This window comes from Stenella coeruleoalba, assembly GCF_951394435.1.
Source record: "Stenella coeruleoalba genome assembly, chromosome: 5".
Taxonomy (NCBI): Eukaryota; Metazoa; Chordata; class Mammalia; order Artiodactyla; family Delphinidae; genus Stenella; species Stenella coeruleoalba.
Window position 1 is genome coordinate 6,854,634 of NC_137150.1, and position 18,606 is coordinate 6,873,239.

At 42.4% G+C, this 18,606-nt stretch overlaps 1 protein-coding gene across 3 annotated transcripts in view; it reads right to left on the minus strand.

The window, feature by feature from the left end:
• KAT2B (lysine acetyltransferase 2B) overlaps positions 1-18,606 on the minus strand; it is a 103,394-nt gene that overhangs the window by 15,586 nt on the left and 69,202 nt on the right. For all 3 annotated transcript variants that reach the window (XM_079922479.1, XM_079922481.1, XM_079922480.1), the window contains exons 7-12: positions 18,318-18,424; positions 13,351-13,476; positions 10,747-10,883; positions 8,098-8,306; positions 6,567-6,693; positions 310-420 (exon numbers count right to left, since the gene is read on the minus strand). In XM_079922479.1, coding sequence (XP_079778605.1) covers positions 310-420; positions 6,567-6,693; positions 8,098-8,306; positions 10,747-10,883; positions 13,351-13,476; positions 18,318-18,424 — 817 coding nt within the window. The remainder of the gene's footprint in view (positions 1-309; positions 421-6,566; positions 6,694-8,097; positions 8,307-10,746; positions 10,884-13,350; positions 13,477-18,317; positions 18,425-18,606) is intronic.

The window sequence follows — 18,606 nt, forward strand, 5'->3', positions numbered from 1 at the left end:
CTCTCATTCATGGAGAACTCTAGTCCCCCAGCAATGGGAATTTCTCCTCAGCCTGGGGATAGCACATTATAGATGACGTTCATTCATTCACTCAACAAACATTTATTTAGTACTTACAATGTGTTGGTCATACCCTCTAGTCCAGACTGAAGCTCATCTCTGGCTTAAGGCTTGCAAAATAAATGGATGCTCCTCTTATAAGCAGAAAACAGTGGGGGGCAGAGGGTGGGTGCTTATTTGCATGAAAGCTACCTGAGTGCATATTAAGAAAAGGAACGACAGAACAGGGTTGCACGTGAAAAAACCCACCTGCTTCTTGAAATATCCAATTGCATATTCATCTGCATAGGTGAGAAAGTTCAGGATGTCATGTTTTATGTGATATTCCTTCAAATGGTTCATCAGGTGTGTTCCATAGCCCTGTGGGCAAGTCAGTATGCAGACAAATATATTAGGTTCTGGAGAAAAGAAAGTCCCATATTTTCACTGGGAAATGTTGGCAAATTTAGGAGTATGTATTGCCAGTATAACACCAACACCCTTCTTGCATTTCTGAACTTTGAAAATGAGCTGTAAAACCAAACAAATTCAAAATCCCTGAATGGAGATACAATCATCTTTTGAAAATACAAGTTTCTGGCTCTTCGAAAAGAACACACCAAGGCTACAAGCTTCTCATTCAGTCCTAGAGATTACACATTGAATATTAATAAAGAGGTTTTTGGAATAAATACTGATTATGAATTTCTGCTTATGTTTAAAGTATTTGAGAACCTGAGATGAAAAGAGCAATGCAAATGAGAAAGGCTAATCTCTACTAGAATATTAACTAATCCAGGTGTTTCCTGCATACAACAAATCAGCAGCCCTTCCAAAGAACTGTATCATCATGTACATAGGGTTTTCAACTTGGTCTTATCAGACCTTTCCAAGCAGTCTGAGAAGCCCCGAACCTCTGAGTGAGTCAGAAGACATTAGGAAGTAACTAAATATGTGAACAATGTTAAATAAATTAATGATTGAAATATGAAAAAAAAAAGTAAGTACCAGATGTCCTGGTGATGTACAATGCTTGAAGAAAAATCTATAAATTTAAAGGGATGGCTTTAGAATCTCATAAAAAGAAGATGAAGGTAAACCCAAGCATCCACATACAAATATCTTCACATCAATATTTTAGAATTTGGTGACACACTTTTCTAAAGAACTCAAACACGCTCATAGGTATGTTATCATGGACCTAACTACAGGCCCACAGGGGAGAAGGATCTTTGGAAGTCATCTGGTCTAATTCTATCCCATGTGACACCAGAAGTCTCTTGCCATCTACCTTGGAAACGTGAGCTGCTAGAACACCTCCAGTTTAGGGTGCTCGCTCAGTCCTTAGACCAATTAATTTTCAGCCACTGTTATGGTTGGGAAGTTCTTCCTATGTTCACCTGAGAATCTGACCCCTTGTTCCTTCTACCTATTGACCTTAGTTCTACTCCTAGAATAACAAAGACTGGTCCCTGCTTTTAACAACTCTCCAAACCCTTGAAAATTATCCTCCCTCACCCATGCCCATTCCTACCTCCCAGGTACGAAGCCAAGCTTCAGTTGTTCTTCATACGGCATGATAGGAAGACCCTTTCTCAATCTAGTCACACTTTTCAGGGCCGCACAGCAGGAGGTGAGCGGCGGGCAAGAAAGCGAAGCTTCATCTGCCGCGCCCCATCACTCCCCATCACTCGCATTACCGCCTGAACATTCCCCCCACCCCTCCCACGGTCCGTGGAAAACTTGTGTTCCACAAAACTGGCCCCTGGTGCCAAAAAGGTTGGGGACCGCAGCTGTATAACAATACCCTTCTAAAGCATGGATCCCAAGACCAAGCATAATAATATTCAGGGACAGTCTGCCCAGTACATAGGAGAAGTGTATTACCATCTCCCTATTCTGGAAATTATTCTTCCATTGATATTACCCATGGACATGTTAGCTTTTCCCAAACATATCACAACACTGACACATTGTGAGTTTGAATAAAACTCGGATAAAAAGACGAATGAAATCTCTCTCTTCTTGAGAAGATAGTAAAATGGGGAAGATAGACATATAGAACTCATAATTACATATACAACTGGCTGTTTAATATGGTAGCCACTAGCCATGTGTAGCTTTTGAGCGATGAAAATGTGACAAGTCCAAATGAGACATACAAGCGTAAAATACACACCAGGGGAAAAAACTCTCATTAATGACTTTTAAACTTATTACATGTTGAAATGGCAGTATTTTGGACACACTAGGTTAAATAGAAAATATCAAAATTAATTTCACCTGTTTCGTTCTACTTTTTTTTTAATACGACTATTGGAGATTTTTAAATTACACATGTGGCTTGCATTTGAGGCTCACAGATGTATTTTTATTGCACAGCCCTGGTACAGAGTGATGTATTTGTACCTATAACAGAGAAAAAGGCTATAAGATATTTAAGAGGGAGAAGGAAAAGAAGATGTGTAAGCTAAGCCTTAAAGAAGTTTTGTCAAGTGGTAAGAAGACGGACTGGAAATCTAAATGTAAGGAAAAATAAACCTATACAAAAGTATTATAAAAAGGTACAGGAAAGTGGGTTTATAACCTAGGGATATAGAAAGGCTTCCTAAAGAAAATATAAAATGCGAAAGCACAAAAGACTGATTATTAAGTAGACTACTTCAAAGTTTAAAACTTCTTTGACAGATTTCATAAGCAATTTAAGATACCATAAACAAAATGACAAAATGGGACGGTATAGATATACAAGATATTATAAAAAATTAACATCAAGAATGCATAAATAATACCTTCAATAGGATCAATACAAAAAAAGATAAATCATCAAAGGAACAAGCAATAAATATAACCAAGAAATTAAAAAAAAAAGATGTTTGATCCCAATAGTAATCAGAGCACTCCATCACGAGATGCAATATTTCACTCAGCAATGTGCAAATTTCTTTAAGGTTGACAATACCCAGGGAAATGGCACTCTCCAGCACCACTGGTGAAAGTGTAAATTGGTAAGCCCACTGAGAAGGGTGATCTGGAAGTAAGTTTTTAAATTGAGACTCTGGCCATAGCCATTCCTACAGCGATGCCGCTTTTCAGTGTCCAGAAATCATTTCCAAACAGAGCACTGTTAGTGATAGAAAATAACTGGAAATAAATATGAATGTCTTCTATAGGGAACAGTTACATAAATTATGGTCTGTCTACATTGGGCAAATCTATATAAAAAGAATAAAGTAGTTCCATATTAGCATTGTCCAGTAGGGATTTCTGCAACGATGGAGATATTCTTCATCTATGCTATCCAATATGGTAGCCATTAGTCACATGCAGCTACCGAGGACTTGAGTGACTAAGGAACTGAATTTTAAATTTTATTTAATTTTAATTGATCTAAATATACATTTAAATAACCACGTTTATGTACTAAAGTTGAAAGATCCCTAAGATATAATGGAAAGGTTTTTTTTCAATTATGTACAGTATGAATTCTAGTTATGTAAACAACAACACACCACACAGACAGGAACATGTCCATGTACATAATATAGAGAAGCAACTAGAAGGATGCACACCAGGCTGACAATGACTGGACAGCAGGGGGAAGGGGGCATGGGATTTTTGCTTTCTCTGAAAATGTATCTGTGCCTGACCTATGTAATTAAATATAATTTTTAAAGAAAAGTGGGGGGGAAAAAACTGGAGAAAAGGGAAGGGTTGGCTACTGCATGTGCACAAGAACAGTAATATCTAGGAATCAGTAAGAAATGTGTCCTCTGATGAAACTCACTTTAACCAAGAAGTGAGTTTAACCTAGATGTGGTTGATGGAAGAGAGTTAGGCTTTCACTCTATACACCATCTTGTAAGCAGCTAATAGAACTATACATTTTCTCCCCTTCACCCACAATCCAAGGATTTTACTCAAGCAGAAAAATAATGGTTCTTTTGTAAATAGCTTCTCAAAACCTGCATAAGGTATTCTTCATCAACAGCCACTAATCTGTCATCTCTCCAAAGAAATTTTCCAGATTCCAACTGCTTGTGAGTAGGGACTGTGCCTTTTAACTTGAATCCTCTCTGTGTACTTCCTTGGTTAAAGAGGCACTAACAGTGTTAAGCTATTATATGCAAATGTTTAGATTTTTCACCCCAGAACTATTTCCCTCCTTTGTATGCCTTTATTTCCAACTATCACCAAAAGGATTCCTTTCCAAATCCACCTGGTAACTTCAGCGTTTATTTAACTACTTACTATGGTAAATTAAGTATTAGCCATGTAACTTTAAAGTTGCATATAATGTCAAACCCAAATAGTTCTTAGATTAGCTATTCCAAAACCAGATGAGGAGCTTTAAGTAAATTCTCAAATGTTATCTTGCATGTGTTTTGGGCAAGATAAATTCACATACAAATCTTATTTAAAGCATTCACAGGAATTTGTATATAAGCTTAGTCTCCAAACTGAGTACGTGCAAATTTTAAAGTAACATTTAGCCAAGATTTTTAATATCTCAAATCAAAATTGTAAACCTCCACTTACGAACTTTCTGTTTTCACAAATAAGTGCCACCAGAATTGACTTCCATCACATGCATCCATTCTATCCAGTTTTGAAAGATTAACCTTCATTTTCTAAAACCAGTTAAGTCACTTACAAAAGGTGGCTTTTCTTGTAGTTTTCCCTACTCAGTTTGTAATGTTTGGCCACCTTCCTTCAAGTCTTTAGAAAATTACATGGTTTGAGGGAAAAAATATACACTGCCCTTCTGGGAAGTAATAAGACAAAGCATCCAATTCATATTAAACAGCTTTAGTTTCCCTCTGGTATCCTAAAAGTGTCCAAGGCAACCTTAACCAACCTTTCCAAATAAGCTGCTTGGTGTAGCTTTCTTTGCAAACAAAAATTAGGCAATCTTCTGAAATTATAAACCAAGGACATATTTTCCAGCTCCTCTCCCTATGAAAAGCCAAACCAAATTTTTCTTTTAAGTAAGTTCCTAAATTCCGGACACTTACTGTTTCTCACTTTGGCTAGGGGGAAATAAACCTGTGATAAGCACAGCAACAGTACCATCTAAAGATATAGAGTCAAAGTTCCTTGAAAAAGAGCCAGAGATCGGTTTCAGGTAGATGTGGGCCCTCACCTTCTCCGGTCAGAATGATGAATTTGATACTGATGAATTTTGTCTGTCCTTGTAAGTCAAAGACAAAAAGCCCCATTTGTGTTTTGTGAGAGGAAACCACAGCAGCTGTTAATTGGCACCGTGACCATTACACAGAGGAGAGCTGTTAATGAAGCCAAAAGCACCCATGGCCCTGGTTTCAGCCGGCAGGCAGCTCATGATTCCTTCCAGAGATCCATTTTTGGTTTCTGTAACTGGCATTGCTTCACTGTAGCTGAAGAAGGGCAACAATGCCCTTAGGCCCACACTGTCCAAGCCCAGTGAGCACCTGAAACGTGGCTAGTCCAAACTGACACAGGTGTGAGTGCGGAATACACTCTTGATTTCTGAGACTTAGTACAAAGCAAGGAATGTAAAATGTCTCAATAATTCTTGGATGCTGAGTACCTGTCGCGATGACAACACTTTGGATATACTGAGTAAAATGAAGTACAATTTTTTAGAATTATTTTTGCCTATTTTCTTTTTTTCTTTTAATGTAGCTACTAGAAAATTCAAAATCACATACATGGCTCACATTTGCCCGTTGCATTATATATCACTGGACAACGTTGCCTTAGACCTGCCAATAATTTTTCTCAGCGGCCATCAAATCCTGAGCTACTTATCTTTCCACCAACTGCCGTATTTTTGCGTGATTTTAGGGCTCCCAAAGTACCAAATGAATTATAGCCTGAAGACACATTTCTGGTTCCACTTTCACAAAAGCAGCAGAGGACGACACAACACAATCTAAATCTTTCTGACAACTGAGAATCTGATTTATTCCAGTCAGACTGCAATGCCAAGCACACTATCAATAAGACAGTCTGGCTCCTGGGGAGGAAGGGACCCATGCCAAGTACAATCGGGAAGGCAAATCAGCCACCCACACACACACACACACACACACACACTCCAGAAAGACCCACATTCCAAACCTGCATGAATATTTCTGAAACTCAGTAATAAATTTATTCAAATGCCATGACTTCCCCGACAGAATTTCTTTAGTCCTTGTCCCCCATTAGGCATAAGGTCGTAGGAAATCTTTCTGAGGTGTGAGTCACCTAAATCATCTCCCTAATCCACATCGCACCACACCCCTTCTGGTGGTGCACTGTCCCCAGGTGTGTGTAGACACGTCTGCACGTGGAAATGATCAGTAACACTGAGACGTGCTTTCAAACATCTCTTCACTTGCTGTAAACTTTGCCTGAGTTGCACCAGGGGCTGTGTGGTGTCCCCAGACCCTGCGCCCAGGTCCAACAAAACCCTGTAGAGCCTGACTGTGGATACAAGGAAGCGTGTACGCTACACACACACACACACATGCAGTGAGAGGATGCTCCTGGGTCACGCTTACCTTGACTTGCTCATTGGAGGTTACAGCGCAGAAAACAATCTCTGTGAATCCTTGGGATGGGAACATTCGGAAACAGATACCACCAATAACACGGCCGTCTTTAATTAAAGCAAGGGTTTTGTGTTTCCTGAAAGAATAAGATTATGTCAAAGTTTTACTTCTCTTGGTTATACAAATATACTGTTTGGGGTGTTCCTCATGAACCAGCCAGGAAAAGCAGGGGGTTGTTTCTTCTTGATTTTTCCACGGAAACCTCCTCCATCTCGCCAGACCATTCTTTACTGTGGACTTTTAGAGCAAGCTTGCCTGCCGGAGATGGCACCAGAGCTTCCGTGGGGACAAAGGCCAGCCACCTAAGGAGGCTCTGAGGTTACAAATAAAGAACACAGTGGGGCTTCCCTGGTGGCGCAGTGGTTGGGAGTCCGCCTGCAGATGCAGGGGACACGGGTTCGTGCCCCGGTCCGGGAAGATCCCACATGCCGCGGAGCGGCTGGGCCCGTGAGCCATGGCCACTGAGCCTGCGCATCCAGAGCCTGTGCTCCGCAATGGGAGAGGCCACAACAGTGAGAGGCCCGCGTACCACAAAAAAAAAAAAAAAAAGAACAAAGCGTGTGGGGAGGTGCTGACTGGTGCTGCAACAGGGCCACCCCTGATGCCCACGGACCCACAGTGGGAGTCCAGAGGGAGAACACAAAGGCAGGAACAAACATGGTATGTGTTTCTGAAGAGTTTAGTCTCACTCAAAAACAGCACGGAAACAACGTGGAAAAGAAAACCAAATCCACAGGTACAACCAGGTTTTTTGCTAAAACCTGCATTCCAGAATCCTGTCAGGCCTTCTGTCTAAAACGTCACTCTGAATAGTCCCATGCATGGATCACAATGCACATAGGCTACTGGGTTCCATGTGTTAAAATACATTCAAGTAGGGAAGTTTACTTGTTTGTTTTTTGCTTTTTTTTTTTTAAATGTAATGGGTTGTCAAAGTTAACCTGTCTAATACCCCAGTAATCTTCTCAGGGTTTACAGACCCTGGTAACAATGGTATCTAGTTAAGATACCAAAATCAAGAATATTTTGACTGTGAAAAAAATGGGACGCCTTCTTAGCGTTTATATATTCCTTCATTGCTATAATGAATGATGCACAGGATGGTCACCAGCAACTTAAAATACAAAGCCTCATTAACAAAAAATTGACAAACTGTTGAAAAATTAATCGTAATGCCTTTAGCCATGGCAATTATCGTGATGCCACTGTGTATCCACAGTGTGACAAGAGGCAGCAGGACTCAGTGGGTGACTACGGCTATCTGAGTAGTTCCTCTTTCATTTAAAAGGGAAAAAAGGGGACAGGTGATCCCTGGTGATCCAGTGGTTCAGACTCGGCGCTTCCACTGCAAGGGGCACAGGTTCAATCCCTGGTCGGGGAACGAAGATCGCATGTGCCATGTGGCGTGGCCAAAAAATTTTTAAAAAAAGAAAGAAAGAAGAGGGAAAAAAGGGAGAAGAAAGAGCAGAGCACAACTTACGGGTCAAAGACAAGCCGTGTGATGTACTCCTTTGGCATCCGGGGCAGCTGATGGGAAAACACATTCTGCAGCCCCACCAGCCAAATCAGTATCTTCTTGTTGGGCTTCTGGTTCAGGGAATTGCCCACTACGTGAAATTCAATCACGCCCCTGCGCTCCTCCAGCCTTGCCGCTTCGTCTCTGGCTGAGTGTGCTGACAGAAAATTGGTCTGGGACGCAGGAGACAGGAAAACATTACACAGACAGCTCTTCTCTTAAGACAGGAGGGATAGGACATAGCAATGCCTCTCTTCCGTGTTCTCATAAGACGCACATTTGTGGATTTTCAGGGTCCCAACCAACACACACACGTTATGAAAACAAAATAGGTAGGTAGAGCATCTGGAGGGACCAGAGTATTCTACGTGTACACGGAGGTTTGGTGCAGATCAGGAGTCCCCAAACTGTCTGTAAAGGGCCAGGGAGCTCATATTTTAGATCTGCAAGTCGTAAGGCCTCTGTGGCAACTGGCCAACACTGTTGTAGGGCGAAAGCTGCCGCAGACAACACATAAACGACTGGGTGAAGCAGAATTCCAATAAAACTTTACTTAAAAGCGGGGAAGGCAGACTGGATCTGGCCTGAGGGCTACAGTCTGCCGGCCCCTGGTTTTTAGGAACTCCATCTGGCTGAGCGTTATAGCACCCTCGGGATGACAGATCCCAGTACAGGCCCAATAGCGGCAGTCTTATTTATACTGTCAGCACCTCTTCTTGGAAGATGGTTTTCTTTGCACAGGAGTCTCCGTTGACCACGCTCAACCACAGCTCACAGCACAACCTTGTGCCAGCACTCAGTGGGGTGCAGGTCAGCGTTCAAACAACAGCTCCCCAAGGGAGAAAAGCCCATTGGCGGCACATGCTCATTTCACTGGTCTATGGCGTTGCCCAGGGGCCCAGATGCCACTGTGGTCAGTTTCAAGCTACCAACGTATTTAACAACCAGCACACAAAATTCCTGAAAATGTAACAGTTGCCTTGCGCACACCAGTACAAGTCAACTCCAGGACACTACTAAAGCCACCCAACACATCCTGAAATGTGTGACTACATCCACATTTTATAGTTGGAAAAACTGAGCTAAACTAATCCGTGAAGTTACTAAATCCCCAGGAGACAAGTACACAAAAGGTACTACAGTCATAAGTCCCCAGGTCTGGATATCTAGAAGGAAATGGAGAGAACAATTTTATAAGAAGATCTCTCTCTTAACAACATTCTGGTTCTCTGAATTATCTCACTACCATGAAATAAACCTCTAAGGAAACATGACACATTAAAAATGGATATTTTGATCTAGCAGAGCCATAGTAAAAAAATTTTTAAAGAGGTTTTGCAAAATAATCTCTGAGCCATTTCTTCATTTTCTGGAAGCTGTCAGAAACGTCTTAAACTGCTTTGCCCCTGGAGAGGACACAATGAGACTGACAGCAGTACTTTTACCAGAATTGCTTTACTTGAATCTAATCATGGGTAAACAGACAAATCCAGGTAGAGGGACATTATGCAAAACCAGTGACCAGGACTCTGCAACAACAGTGCTGCCACAAAAGACCAAAAGAGGGCTGGGGAACTGTTCTAGAATAAAGGAGACTAAAGAGGTGAAGAGGGGAAGTCCCTGGTGGTCCGGTGGTTAAGACTCCATGCTTCCACTGCCGGGGGCACAGGTTCAATCCCTGGTCAGGGAACTAAGATCCCGGAAGCCACACAGCGTGACCAAAAAAAAAAAAAGAGGTGAAGAGATAAGAACTAAATGTAGTGCGTGATCCCTGACTGATCTTCCAACAACAGCAGCAAATGTTATAATGGACAGAATTTGGATATACGGGAAATTTGGATATGGGCTGTATATTAGGCCAACGGTCTAACATAACTTTGTCTAAGCAAACTTTTCTATAAAGGGCCAGGGGACAACTATCTTAGGCTTTGCAGTCAGTCTTCCCCTATCTTAATAATTCAGATCTGCTTTTGTAGTGCAAGGCAGACACAGACAATACACTTCAATTAAACTTTATTTACAAAACCAGCAAGTGGGTTGGATTTGGCCCGCAGGCTGTAGACTGCCAACCCATACATTAGATAATACTGTAACCTGGCTAAATTTGCTGGAGGTGATAACTGCATTGAGGTAATGTGAATGAACAGTCTCAGTCTTAGGAGATACATGCAAATATAGTTAGGGGTGAAGTGTTATGACATCTGTATTGAATTCTGAAATGGTTCCTAATGCTTCACAGGAGAGAGAGCGCGACAGAGGGAAAGTAAATGAGGCATGTTAACAATTGGTGAATCTAAATAAAGAGTCTCTGGATCTTTATCATGGAGTTTTTTGCAACATTTATGAGGGTTTAAATTTTTCAAGATAAAAAGTTGAAGGAGAAATGCCTTCAGCTGCGTGAGATTGTGTTTCCCCGTGATCTGACAGTCATCAAGGGGAATCAGCTCTCCATCAGCTTTTCTTGCCTTTCCAACCCGGACCACCAGGCAAAATGCAAACCAGGGTAGCGTGACATGCTCTCTCTTGGCAATACCATCCCCATTCCCAACAGCTGGAGTGGCCCGGAGAGTAGAAGGGGTCCACCAGCTGGCTGCCTAGGTTCACCCTGCTGACCTCTGGCCCGAGCATCGCTGCAGGGTCCGTGATGGTGGACATGACCTCGTGGATTAATTCCAGTGGAATATCGCCCATCACTCGGGGTTTCTTGGCCTCCTCCAAAACATGAGAGTCGTTCATTTTCCTCTTTTCTCCTTGAAGATCAAAATAAAAGGGTAAACGATGGGTTATTTTGACCACAAAGCACATGCCAACCAATCCAACTAATTTTCTAATAACACTGACAGGTGTGGACGTCAACCCTCCATGTACCAGGGGAGGGGCACAGTGGAAGGCAGGAGAGAGAAGGGAGGAGGCCTCACAGTAACTGCCAACCGTAGATCTATTCTAAATAGTTTCTATTTTCCATGGTCATTTTTTAACTTGATATATGAGTTATTAAAGCATGTGTCTCTTCATTTGCATATTAAGGGGTGAGTCTAGTTATCACTTTGTGGTCAGAGAACATGGTCCATATGATACCAAAGGTCAAAATTTTTCAAAACTTGCTTTATGGACGAAGACTTGACCAATTATTTGTAAATTAAGTGTCTTCTTGGAAAGAATGTGCCTTTTTCCGATTTTGAGTGCTCTCTACACATATGTTAGATTAATCTTGTTGATCGTGTTTGCAGGGCTTCTGTCCTTACTGACAGTTTTGTCTGCTTGATCTATGAATGAATCAGAGATGTTTCTTCCAGACTTCCACTGTTGGTTGGTTTGAAGTGATTATTTCTCTTTGCAGTTCTGTTAATTCTCCCTCTTCATATATGTTTGCATGTATGTATGTATAGATATACGTGGTCATATGCATGTCATGTATATATGTCTATATATTTGAAATATACTCATGAATTGTTTTGGTTTTTGTTGTTGTTGTTGTTTTATTTTTGCGGTACGCGGGCCTCTCACTGTTGTGGCCTCTCCCGTTGCGGAGCACAGGCTCCGGATGCGCAGGCTCAACGGCCATGGCTCACGGGCCCAGACGCTCCGTGGCATGTGGGATCTTCCCGGACCGGGGCACGAACCCGTGTCCCCTGCATCGGCAGGCGGACTCTCAATCACTGTGCCACCAGGGAAGCCTATGAACTGTTTTATTTTCCCGGTGAATTTAATTTTTTTAATCACAGAATGACCCTCACTATCTCTCACAATGCTTTTTTGCCTTAAAATGATGCCTCACAAAGTGAGTAGGGCCACTGGCCTTTGAAGTAGGTATACTCTCAACATGTTACGTGCTGGGAAAGGCCAGGCGAAGGCAAGGAGAACTCTCTCCCACCTTCCTCCTTAGATTACATGGTGGCTTTCTGTCCCTTCCACTATCATGTTTGGTTTTTCTTTCTTTCTTTTTTTTCCTTCTGTCACAATGCATTTATTTTTACAATTAAAATTTTTTCAATTTTTAGATGTTCAAATCTAATTTATTCCTCAGGTATGAATCCCACTAAGCATGTTCCATAGAGCATTCCCATCAACTTTAGCTAAAAAGAAGCACAGCAATGTCAAGTATCTCGTCTATACAAGATGCTTCTCCAAATATTATATGTTACTTACTAAACAGTTTTGGTTGAGTTCTTGTTTTCATAACTTTTTACTTGTTGTGATTGGAGGTGAGTGAGAATATTTTCAGTCATTTGACCAAGAAGCCTTCAAATTCCAAGATGCCCCAAGATTAACACTGTGAACTATTTATTTTGGAGTTGAGGTTTATACCCAATATACCCCAAACTTGACAGATTGCTAATAGTGATGTGATAAGAAAGCATCTTAGGCTGCATCCAAGTTCACTGGCAAAGAGTTTCCAGATTAATTAGTGATGTCTCCCTTGGACGTGGGAGAGACAGTGGTGGCACCAATGCTAAATGCTTAGTACTTCATTCAAAATCCTCTTCTCTCCCCCTTTTATGTCATTTCTTGAATGTCAAACTTTGGTCATGCCCAAGATTTGTCTGAGGTCAAGCCTGTGGACAGAAATGCAACCTTCAAAACATCCTGTAACTGTGAAATGCCTTTAGGATTAAGAGATGTTTTTGCCCACACGGCAGATTACATTCAAGGCCAAATTCTTTCCCCTCCTGTATCCATGCTCTGCCATGTGATTTTGCAGTTCTTCCTATAAAAGGAGTAGGGTACATTTCCCCACCCCTTTACTCTTGAGTTTGACCATGTGATTAGCTTTAGATGACAAAATGAGGCAGGTGTGATGGGGTCCCAGTTCCGAGCTTAGGCTTCAAGAAAGTGTATTTCTTCTTGCTTTCTGCTGCTTCTGCCACCATAATAGGGACATATTCTGCCCCAAGGGAAGGTGAAGAAACCCCATGGTCCTAGAAGGAGGATGAGAAATATGCAAGCCCAGCCTGAAGGAGACTAGCTGGGATTAGCCACCTCCCAGGCAACACACAAGATGAGTGAGCTATGATAATAAAAGATTACAGTTTTAAGACTCTGAATTTTGAGTGGGTTTGTTACACAGCAATAACTAACCAATACAGCTCAAATTGAGTTCCAACCATTGAGATCCTGGACATGTACAATCTGTTCGAAGTCTACCTTTGGCACTCCTCAGATAATAAAGCTTCTAGGGCAAATCGTAGTCCTCTATGATGCCCTCAAAGAGCTTACCTGGGTTTGCCTCAAGCCCCGAAGCACCTTTACAGGAAGGACTGTTGCTCCCTCCATTCTGTTGCTCAAGGGAAGCTGAGTTTGAATTGAAGGTAACTGTCCCGGCCACAGGAGGTGGATTGATAACTGCGCCCAGGAAAAGGAAAAGAAGGTATTAAATGACTTCTTTCTTAGGCAATAAGGAACCAAGTGCACATGACACCATCCCATTCCTGCCCATCACCCCAAAGAAGTCATCTTTAAAATAAAAACTATGGGGCCAATGTGAGCATGATAAGAAAGACAGGGTTGGATTATAACCCATTGGATAGAATAAAGATATCCGAGTCCAAATTGATAAAATCATAAATAAATAAGTGGGGAGAAGGTGAAACTCTTCGTACAGGAGAATGCCAACAAATAAGAAGGGAATGATGGAAGTTGGCAGGGGCTGGGGGAAGCAGCCAGTATATAATAATTGATTCAGGGAAGAATCATCTGTACAGTCTAAACCCTGTGAATATAATTTTTTTAATATTTATTTTTATTTATTTTTGGCTGCGCTGGGTCTTCGTTGCTGCACTCGGGCTTTCTCTAGTTGTGGCAAGTGGGAGCTACTCTTTGTTGCAGCGCATGGGCTTCTCATTGCGGTGGCTTCTCTTGTTGTGCAGCACGGGCTCTAGGTGCGCAGGCTTCAGTAGTTGTGGCACGTAGGCTCAGTAGTTGTGGCGCACGGGCTTAGTTGCTCCACGGCATGTGGGATCTTCCCCGACCAGGGCTCAAACCCGCGTCCCCTGCATTGGCAGGCGGATTCTTAACCACTGCACCACCAGGGAAGTCCCAATGAATAGAATTTTGATAAAGACAGGAGAGTCTCAAAGTATCTCCCCACAAAAGTACTTTTGTTCTTTTTATTACAAAAGGAGAAATGGTAACACTGCAGCGGAGAAACCTCCTAAAGCCCGCCCTAAGCCAGTGATCAAACTGCACACCAGCAATAATGGGAGAGGCCAACGTTACGTGCCTCCCGATGTGACACAGAAATTGCCATAAACCACATCACTGAGATGGGGGCAAAATGGAAAATAGCACATAGATTAGATAATAATATTGCATCAAGGTTAAAATCCCTTACTTTGATAACTATACTGCGGTTAAATAAGAAAACGTCCTTGCTCTTAAGAGATACCCACTGAAGCCAGTAAAGGGGCATGACGTTTGTAACTTTCAAATAGTTTAGAAGACAAAAAACATACATATACGCACACATATTTATGGAGCGAGGCAGAGACAGAGAAACAGGAGAAATGATGAAGCAAGTATGGCAAATGTTAACAATTAAACAAAGAACATACAGCACACAGGACTGCTTTGTCCTAGTTTCGTAACTTTTCTGCAAGTTCGAGAGTATTTCCAAACAAAACCTTTTTGTTTTGCCTTTTTTCAAAAAGGCCTTCATAGGAAGTAGGACGTTGTGTGCTAGTGTGATTGCTGATCCGTAGCTGATGAGGTGAGACTGATGAGGGACACGGACATTCTCAGTGCAGACAGATGCCCAGAGAGCACATTCATCTTGGTGTCAAGGCCGCCACAGTGTGGTCTACGGGGGACTTTCCCCGTAGCCAAGAGAGTGATGGAGTAAGTAAACCAAGCCACGGAGAGACATGGACCCACAGCGATCCTAACTGGACAGCAGTTGGTATGTAAAGAATCAGAATATACTGATTCACAATGTTGTGTTAGTTTCAGGCGTACAGCAAAGTGAATCAGTTATACATCTACATATACCCACTCTTTGTTAGATCCTTTTCCCATATAGGTCATTACAATAAAAAAAAATTTTAAATAAAAATAAATAAAACATAGGTGAGGAAACCATCACCCCCAGAAGAAAAAGAAAAAAACGGGGGATCAGAATATACTAAAGCACCAGGCTGTACGGCTTTCCTCCCAGCACACAAGCCTTCTGAATTTCTAAGTACACTGGAGCGATTCTACACAAAGGGGAAGCTCTGGTGATTCAGAAGACATCTGAGTACCTTGCAAAAGTTCAGGGCCATCATTATGAATGTCATTTATCACAGTTGCATAGATGTGCAGACATGCCAATTAAGTAGGTGATTACACTTTTCTCTTCCCCCAGAGAACACACTGCAATTACAGCAGAACAGGAGAAGACAGCCTGCTTCCGACGGCGGCAGGTAATACTGACAAACCAGCTGAACTGGGTGACAACCTGAGACACAGAGATGAATCTGAAATCCCCAGAGGGTCAGAGACGTCCCGCCTTCTCCATCTTGTGTGATGACAGACAACACAATGGAAGTGGGACAGACTGGGAGGCATCTTGAGCAGGTGAGGGTCAAGGGAAGTCTTCACCCAGAGAGGAATCCTCTCCAGAAGTCCCTCCAGAAAAGAACTAAGATGACCCTGACAAATAGCTCTGGTGTCCCCGGCCCATGTTCTTCACTCATTCCTTCCACATGCACTCGCCTGCACATTTGCAAAGCACACTGGGGCCGTGCAGAGCAGCGGTTAGAGCTCTGGCTCTTAACACAGGGCAAGAGACAGGAATTAGACCCAGTGTGAAGCCCAGTCCCATCACTCACGAGCTCTGCCTTTGGGCAACTGGTTGCTCCTCTCTGAGCTCTCATTTCTCATCCACATAAAGGGGATAATCACACCAGCTTCTCATGGTCTGTGCTAAGGCTCAAAGACAGGAAGCAAACCTCAGGGCGAGCACTTACTGGAAGTATCAGCTATTCTCGTGGCAAAACTGGGTCTCTGACCATGCAGCAGTCACCCTCATAGGAGACAGAGACGTACAGAGAAAAGGGGGCGAGGGTAGCATGAGGTGAGTGCTGTGTGACTCAGACTGCTGCACATCAGGTCACCTGAGGAGTTTTTAAAGTCTCGATGTCCAGGCCACGTCCTTGGCCACGTCCAGGCCATGCCCTTGGCCAGTTACATCACACCCTCTTGGGACGGGCCTCAGAGATCAGTAGTATTTTTTTTTTCCTTAAAATAAATCGTTTTGTTTTATTTATAGCTATTCTCAGTATCTAAACCAGTGCCATAAATACTGTAGAAAATCAGGAGATAATTGTGGGAAAGAAGGAAATTATTTTCAAACATACAGAAGCATCTACTGGCAAAAACGGATAGAAGCAATTCTTAACTATTTATTGAAACAAGAACCTCTATATGGCATATTTTACTGAGTCACTAAGAGTCAGGCTATAAATTTAAGTGGTTTCTAAACTTTTTTTTTAATTCTTCTGAATTTTTAATATATTTTCTTCCCTTCCTTGACAGCATCCCAAATTAATAAAGTTCTATAATTAATCATACCACAAATAAATAACACTATTCGAAACCAGTAGTATTTTACATCACATGGGTGATGCCACGGTGCTGCCAAGTTCAACAACCGGCGATAGGATGTTATCAAGCTTCCACGAACATTCGGAAGAAAGGAGATCCAGCCCTTACTGGAAGGCATGGGGAGAACCAGGAAAGAGTTTGTGGGAGAGATGCCATTTGAAAGTTAGGTAAGATAAAGACAGAGACAAAGTGAACAACATGGGGACAGAGAGAGAAATACAGAACACATGCCCAGGTGCTACACAGAGCACGTGCAGGAAATGCTGACACTCAGGTCTGGAGTTCTGTCCATGCACAGAAAAGCCCCAGAGCGCTACAGGTTTTGAACCAGAGAAACATGAAATTATATTCTATGACTTAAGGTGAAAAAACAGCACAAAAGATGTTTCTGGTAACAAGAAGCCAAGCAAAGATGGTTTGATCCAAACCAAAATACCTCATTCCCTAAGTACTCTGCTTGGAAGGATTTAATTATATGCATCCAAACTTGGGGTCTAGATGAAAAAAAAGTTTTAATCACCTTCTCAAATGCAGTATGCTGAGTGAAAGAAGCCAGTCAGAACGCTAGGATTCCACTCATAGGGCATTCTAGAAAAGGCAAAACTACAGGGACAAAAAACAAATCAGTGGTTGCCGAAGCTGGGGGTTAGAGCACTGAATGGACTACAGAAGGGGTACAAGGGAATTTTCTGGGGTGACGCAGTTGTCCTATATATTTTTTTTCTATATTCTGATGGTAGTGGTAGTTACACAACTAACTACGTGTGTTTGCCAACATTCACAGAACCACATACTAAAAAGGTTGCCTTTCACTGTATGTATTCAATTTAAAAAATTGGGGGGTGGGGGAAAGGCGAGAATAAAATTACCCTTTGCTGGAGGCAATACTTAAGAGCCCCCGTGTGACGCATTGAACTAGATCTACTAAAAACTCGACATCAAAATTCTGCATTCTATCTTTCCCCAAGGCCACATACAAATTACTGCTTTGGCATCTCTTGCCAAACTTCTCCAAATTTGCCGAGCATCCAAGGCAGGAATTCAGACCCTCTTTCTAGGGTCAGTGTGACTCCAGGAGTTACACATCTTCCTTCCTCACAAAGTGCTCGCTGAGGCCACTGACTGACCCGAGGCAATGCCAGCTGACGCCCTGACCCCATTTCACGTCCTGAGACTCACTATCCTACCATTATCCACGAGAGCAACTTGATGCCCAAACCAGACCCCACAGATTCAGAAACCAGACGGAGACACGATTCCTGGGCATATATGGCCATTGACCGAGACTGTAAGTGTCTTCAAAAAGATCCAGCATTGACTGCAGACCTGAGCCGCCTGGGTTTAAACCTCCCGTACAGCTGTGGGGCGCGGGCTGAGCAAACTCCCACAGCAGGCGCAGCAGCTGTTGTTATTTTAACTGTTTGGTTTGCACCTGCTCTCCTCACCAACAGAGATGTAGATGCAAGGTTTGCCAGAGCTTTTACTTTTTTTTTGCTGGTGCTAGTCTTCAATTCTTGATGAAAAACACAAATAAATGCAGAGTGAACTGTAACGAACACTTCCTGGTTGTTTTTTGATTTATGCAAAAAAAAATTTTTTTTTACCTGTTTGGATTCCTAGCTGGCTGGTTCTGGAAGAAGCTGAGAGAAAATCCTGATCCCAGATGGGAGAGTTTTGACTATAAACTTCTTCTTCTAACATGGACAGAAACCTAGGCACAAGAGTAAAGGCAAGCATGAGGTCAAAACTAATGCATTACTAGAGGGACAAAAGCCCTGACCACCCACGGCAATCACATGAACACCAGCATCCCATCTTCAATTTAGAAATATGCTAGTCAAGGGGCTTCCCTGGTGGCACAGTGGTTGAGAGTCCGCCTGCCAATGCAGGGGA